At 37.3% G+C, this 7,572-nt stretch overlaps 1 protein-coding gene across 1 annotated transcript; it reads right to left on the reverse strand.

Annotated features, from left to right (window-relative positions):
* Window positions 1-255: 255 nt before the first annotated feature.
* Window positions 256-7,006, reverse strand: LOC140235780 (sialate:O-sulfotransferase 2-like). Its single transcript, XM_072315788.1, has 6 exons — window positions 6,757-7,006; window positions 5,763-5,938; window positions 4,125-4,302; window positions 1,885-2,061; window positions 1,442-1,651; window positions 256-647 (listed from the first exon to the last, which is right to left on the reverse strand). The coding sequence occupies exons 1-6, from the start codon at window positions 7,004-7,006 to the stop codon at window positions 256-258; spliced, it is 1,383 nt and encodes a 460-aa protein (XP_072171889.1).
* Between the last annotated feature and the right edge of the window lie 566 nt (window positions 7,007-7,572).

Below are 7,572 nucleotides of genomic sequence, written 5' to 3' on the forward strand. Positions count from 1 at the left end.
ACGATGAACTTCCCGCGGCTTTTATAGATTATGTCAAGGCAACTGAATGAAAAAAGTAATGTATCTGACCAACGTAAATCTCTGAGCTGTCATTAAAACCAATAATCAGTACCGGTCATTCGTAGACCTAACCACAAACTTATGTCTCCGAGGCGTGTTAGACAACAGGAAAGAAAGGCTTCGTTATTGCTCTCTGCCATTCACTTGATTAAGATCCATACCATCTGTTTCTAAAGACTACTAGTAGTACAAGAGTTAGAAAAGATCTTTGATCTCTAGATAGTTTCTCGGCAGCGTCTTTCGGCTCCGCTTGTACAGGGTTTTGTTCACCATCCGGATGCTTGCGTCAATTTTTCTGCGCATTGATCTGGTGAACGGGTCTCTGGTAAGGTAAACGCGTGTGACCCTTCCGTGGTTGCCCAGGGAGACGCCCGTCTGCGTCGATGACGGATGCTCCTGGGTGGCGCAGACGACGCGCTCGCGGTTGAGCGTACGGTTCAAGAAGACCACGATGTCGGAGACTTGGGCAACGGTGGAACTTTCCAGCTCCTCGTAGATAATTGGGAGACAGCGCTTTTGGTTTTGGAGCCACTGCATGTTCATGGACTTCCAGCGATCGATTTGATTGTTCACGAACGTTGCCCAATCTGAAGGTTTGATTGAGATAAAGGAAAAAGAAAAAGAAAAGCAAACACAGACAAGTTTTTCAAAAGAATAGTCATTTCAAAATGGTTTGTGTCAACAGTAACGAAAGTGACTGAAAAACGTCTCTGCGGCCGTTGTTTCGTCTTCCGCCCTCTGTCTCTCCCTCTCTCACTCTATCAATTTGCCTGTCTGTCTGTCTATCTGTCTGTATGTCTGTGTGTGTCTCTCTCTCTCCCTCTCTCTCCTAGTTAATATGCTCAAATTCTGCCCGTGAAAAAAAGGGTTACAGCTCGTTATTCTGAAGGTTCGTTATTCCGAAGGCTCTTCAGTCCCAAGATTCGTTATTCCGAAGGTTCGTTTTTCCGAATTTCATTTTCGGATTAACAAATCTTCGGAATAACGAACCTTCGGAATAACGCCACAAATGTTCGGATTAACGAACCCTTTTTCATTTTCGGATTAACGAACCTCTAGGTATAGGGACTTTGTGTGTTTCGAATTAACGAACCTTCGGACTAACAAACCTTCGGAATATCGAACCTTCGGAATAACGAACAGCACCCGAAAAAAGGCCTTATCTATTCTACTTGAGCTCTTGAAGCCCCCAGTCCCTTCGTCATTATTTCTAGTTTAGAAAAAAAACAAAAACCACAAATCCGTAACCTTTGTAGAGCTTTTTGTTTTTGTTTGTTTGTTTGTTTTTTGTATTTTTTCACAGTCTTAACAAATTATTTAGTCCTCCTTCGTGTAGAAAAAAGAACAAAAAACAACCTTAGATACTATTTTCTCAGGATACCTGATGATGCGAAATATGCCACAGCTTGCTCCGGTGCACCCTGGGAAACCGACGGCTGCCTTCGGAAAGCTTCGGCTACAATTGCTCGATAAGGATTGCGAATTAGGAGAACGGCACCTTCAAACTCCCGCACATGCGAAATACCGAACTGGTGGGTTTTGATACAGATGGTGCGACGATCCCGGTAGTCACTGTTCCCGCCGAGGAAGACTGAAAAGCAGAAAATATGTAACACTTTTAGGAGAAAACACATCATCGATAGCACTGTAAGACTAACATAGTAAAACAAAAATACAGAAATGAAAATGATAGAAAACAAACAATTATTATAAAAACACACACAAAAGAAAAAAATTGTATCGCTTTTTCAAGAAATGCCAAGAGTCTTGTAACTCTGTATGGAGCTTAGAAAATTTGATGAGGCCTAAAAGCGCTCAGCTTACCTTTCTTTGAGATCTCCATTTTCCGCTCTGTGTCCCAGTACGTGCTTCCAGTATAAACGCCAGTCGCCTTCTCGATGAGCTGACGGGTCCACGTGTTACCCGATCGGGGGAAGGACGCCAGTGCTATGAGCGGGAAAGTTCCCCGCTTACCAAGCTCGATGTGAGTGCACCTTGGATCTGAATAGAAATGCGAAACACAATTCTGTCTAATTAACATTTTTTAAAGCAATAATATTTTCACTGAATTATATTCTCTATTTTCCCTCCAATTTTATGTATTGTGATAAATCAAGGATGCATTGTTTCACATTATGATCCGCTTTTCTTGTACTACATGCGATACATAGGCATATAAGTCACATGTCAACTCTCAGTATGGGCAAAATTACGTACAACTTTATAGAACTGTTCATAAGAAAGATGCCAAAGAAATAAAGCTATTTCATTATAACAAACGACTGAAAGACCCACGCAATCATATCATCCTACACGCATTATCGTCTCATTTTATCTGGACCGTTGGAGGCCTCATTGTGCACAGCTGAGTAGCAAATACAAAAAAAAAAAAAAAAAAAAAATGGTATAAGGCCTGTAGATATCGAGTTAGTGTTTGGGTATCATGAGCCTTCTTTTTAACGCCCAAACACAGCTCTTTATTGCGCTGACCGTATCAATCAAAAATCTAAACCTGAAGCTGAACAGCACTAGATTTGAGAGCTGCGGTTGCGATGATTATTCACGACTGGTAGATAATCTACCACGCGTAAGATTCCTACTGAATGATTTAGTTACTAATTACAGTAATGGAAGTAAGTTACTTTAACAAATGAAACTGCTCGATTCGTCATCGGGCGCCAGTCAGTGCGAAACGGAAAAGGATTACCACCTGTTTCTCTGTCGATTGGTTTAAATGTTGGTACCAGACGCCGCTTATAGCAAAATAATCAGGGATTCGAATGCGAAAGTAAAAAATAAACAAGATTAATAATAATTGTTATATACATAAATAAAATAAATCGGAGAGATCTCTATAGGCTTTCCACTGCTAGCTCTATTAATATCTTTAAACAACTCTGTTCTTTTTTCATCTTGCATTTACTGCAACAGGATGGATTTTAGACAAAGGCTTCACTCAGGTATGAGTAAACATTAAAGGAAACCAAAACCCAAACAGAAAGTGGATTGAGTGAAAGCAGCAACATTAGTAGAACATATCAGTGAAAGTTTGAGGAAAATTGGACTATCAATGCAAAAGTTATGAATTTTTAAAGTTTTGATGTTGGAACAGCCAATGACAGCCGGATGAGAAGACTACTAAAGGTTATGACGCCATGTGTGGACAACAATAGAAAGAAAATATAAAGGAAATTCCACGAATATTCATTTTTCATGAAAAAAAAAAACCCACATTCCATCAACTTCAAACTGACATAAGGGTAGCAATTAATCCCCCTGCTTCCTGAACGCGGTTAGTCAAGTGCTCTTTCATTATGCTACAAAAGTGATTTTTTTCCCTTTATATTTCTTTTATATTGCTGTCCACACATGACGTCATAACCTCTAGTAATCTCCTTATAAAGCGGTTCCAACATCAAAACTCGATTGTCCCATTTTCCTCAAACTTTCATTGATATGTTCTATTAATGTTGCTGCTTTCACTCAATCCACATTTCCCTTTGGGTTTTGATTTCCTTTAAACTTCAGGCATTACCGTTACAACAAAATCAAAACATGTTGCACTTCTATTGTTTTATCGAAATTTCGTTTAAGACGAACAATAGAGTATATAATGGTATCCGGAAGATAATTTTGAGACCTAGCTGAACTATCACGTGTACTTCTTGGTTACCACACTTTCGTTATAACTATAGTGTTCGTTATAGCGGGAGTACACTCTTTACGTCTCTTAGCAGCACGGATCATTGATAGAGTTCATTAGATTGTGTCAGTATAAACTTGCTTTATGACCCACATTTCTTTCTATATAGAAAGAACGGGGAAGGACAAGGAGAAGGGCAAGAAGAGTAAGAAGAAAGAAATAATAAAAGAAAAAAATTCCCCCACATCACGTGAATATTGACTCGTGACAGTATTAGGGAACGACATATCTTTACGAAGCTAGCTCATAAACACGTCAGTAGGCCATGACGAGATTCGAAATCCTGAAGACATTAAATGTGTGAAAACCATGTACCTTTTTATATTACAACCGACACATACAATATATTTTTGATACATACCTGCCACGGCTGTTCTGTAGACAGACATGTACATCTCCCCTCCACAATTATGTTCCGTATCGCCTGTACATGGCTGATCGCAGAGGGCACTATCGACATACGTCAGGAAGGGGGATTTCGCTGAGACTTCCGTGCAGTGGCACTCTCTCCCTCGACTTAGTGCAGCGTAGGTAAATACCTTTGAGAAACAGCAAAAAGAATAAAGAACACCACCTAAGAGAGAAAATGAAACTCGAACGATTACTAGTGGCTTGTAAACGCTTCTAGAATATCAGTCATAATTTCCTTTTATTCATTTCTTTATTTTCAAGTAACCCTCACCACCAACATCCTACAAATATACTGAAATAAACATGCCGCATGCAAGCCTCAGTAACTTTAACAAAAATGCGAGGCTTTCTTTATACCTTATTCAATATAGTAGTACAGCCATTTCAGTCTTAGGGCTTGTATTTTTTAAACACCTTTATTCAAACAATGGAAAAAGTTTGGGAACAATATAACACGAGCATCAAGCCTATTCCTTCAGCTAACAAATTAGTATTAAACATAATAGAAATACTTTTCCCCTTCTTACAAATGTAATTACATCTTCAAATAGAGCATAGCCTGTGACTTTGAACGTTTGTTTGCTTTTTTTTGTTTTTTTTTAACCAAATGTATTACACCATATATATTATGCTATTAATCATCATCATTTTTAATCATCACCTGCAAAGTGAAACAAAACTTCACTAGACATTACGCCATACAAATGTTATGAATTATTATCATTGTTAAAGGGATGGTACAGTATCGGTGGAGATGAGAATTGGGCTTTTGACTTTTTGCGAGATATCAAGAAAACACTTATAGTACAGAGCATACCATTTAAGAGGAATTCAAAGTTTATTTGATGAAAATCGGGTTTGGAATGACTGAAACATCCAAAAACAAAGTAAAACAAAGCAAATGTAATAAAGTGTGGGTCCCACACTTTATCAGAATCGCTCTTTTTTTGATATCTCAACCATTTCAAAACCAATTTTCATCAAATTAATGTTGGATTCCTCATAGAATCACATGCTCTTTCATATTGCATTAGAGGTTTCTCATTATCTCATCCAAAAATGTTAGAAACCTTAAATGAGGTCTCAACCAAAACTATATGATCCCTTTAAATAACACGCCATTAGGCATTGCATGAGTTATAAAAGGAATGTAACATTCTGAATGTAGTAGGCCTACTAAATATTTCGGTAGTTCCCCCTTTTTTATGAGGGAACTACTTACTAGAAACTCTGATTTTTAGCAGTCCCCTCCATATCCTAAAATTTTGTTTCGGAGTTTACCACAAAGATGATTCTAGCATTTATTTGTGTCTCTGTTAACAATCAATTTCCTGTATCTTTTATGCTATCATGCTAATTACATCATTGTGCTGATTCCATGCCATTATGCTTTTTTATACTCAAACATTTCATTGTATCCTCAATTTGTTGGAGATGAAATATAACAACTTGAACTTAAACTAATGAGGGTTACAGAGAGTTACATCAAAATGCCCATGGATATTAACGCGAAGAATATTTTGTAGAAAACAAAAGCATTGTTGGGCCGTAAACATTTATTTTGTAAGGCATGAGTAAGTCTACTCACGAGTTGTATGCACACTTCTATACAGGCTTCAATCGTCATACTATCAGCTTTCTCTGTTAATACCATGTCCCCTGTGATGACCTCTCGCATGGCATCTACTTCCGGTCTCGGTACGCATGCGCGGTAAAGAGCAGGACTGTCTATAGATGTCCATGTTAACCAGGTTTTATTCAGAGCTGCGAAGAAAGAGGTATACAGTGACAAAACAGAGATACATGTAAGAATAAGAATTTAAGAGCATGTTATATAAAGGAAGAATTGATATTAAACGAGGGAACATCTACAATCTGTGATAATATCATCATGGTTGTTCATTTATTTATTCTCACTCCGATATTATTCAGTCAAAATGAATTCAAGATTTATGTCGCCTACCAAGAAACAGATTGCGAGTAATTGGGGCAAGAGAACCTGACGGCTGATTCAGAACTTTAATTTTTCTCAAAGGGATGTAATTTATGATCTTTATAAAAATGGCCTATATATCTTTTACAATCTATATTTTTATAATTTTTCATGTAATTATACGCACTGTATTTATGACAAAGAATGATAATGGTCATATTGTAAATAATAAATACATCTAATAGTATAATGATTACACATTACTAATGCGCAATTAATAGGAATAATCTAAATGACGCGTAACAATAAATGAAAATGAAAATAAGAAAGAAACAAAGGTATTTATAAACAGATGACAAACTGTATATTATGTCTTAACTTAAAAAGTCACAGTACAAAAAAAGAAACCACAGAATTAAAAGGGATTGATGATAACATATATTAAATCATACCTATCCGCCGCTTCGTTTTTCTCTGCTTGCTTCTTTGAAATGTTGCCAGCCAATTAAGATTAGACAAAATTAGTGAGCGGTGTTAATGTTAAGGTTAATGTATGAGAAAATTTTATTTGTTTGTTTATTTATTTATTTATTTATTTATTTATTTATTTATTTATTTATTTATTTGGGGTCCTTTGTTTTTCACTCACAGGAAATGTAGTCGGACGGTATCCCTGCTTTCTTCTTCACTTCTTCCAGCAGTTCGCTGGTCCTCTTCACCTCCTGCCTGTTTGACTTATCGAGAGAGAGAGCGAACTCATTGTCGGTTTGTTCCTCGCGAAGGTGCAGACCAATCAGGTAGCCGAACAGAAAACACGCTAGGATGACCAGGATGGCTTCTCGCCATACATTGTGTCTCCCATGGGGAAAGAAGCCTTTGCGGGAGCAGCGAAAAATCATCGCAGACTCAAGACAACACGATTTCTTGTAAACCTTCATGGAAATAAACACAAGGAAGGAGAAACAGAAAGAGATAAATAATATATGTCTCTGTGTGTATGCTCCCAAGAACATGCTTTTTGTAGATAGAGTTAGTTAGTTAGATAGATAGATAGATAGATAGATAGATTCATCTATTCATTGATTTATTGACAGAGAACCAAAAAAAACGCACAACGATGGAGAACAAATCAGTATTTCCTTGTTCCAAGTGATAAACGTCTTTGCGTGTTTCCCCAGCCTGTTCCCATCGCGTGTCAGTTTGTAATTATATCATTTTTATCATCATCATTCTTAGGTTCATGATAACATTATCTTAATCATCATCATCATCATCACGACTACACAAGTGATATCTATCATCAATGCTGATATTCTATACTTCATACTGCTATTTTTGTCATTATTGCTCAAATAACTTCAAACCATGCAGGGCGAACAAATCATATGCAGTACACGTACACTGCTACTGTAACGCAGCAGTTATTCTATTTTTTCCACAAGCACTACAGATAAAGGATTCAAAA

The sequence above is a fragment of the Diadema setosum genome, chromosome 12 (genome assembly GCF_964275005.1).
Source record: "Diadema setosum chromosome 12, eeDiaSeto1, whole genome shotgun sequence".
Taxonomy (NCBI): Eukaryota; Metazoa; Echinodermata; class Echinoidea; order Diadematoida; family Diadematidae; genus Diadema; species Diadema setosum.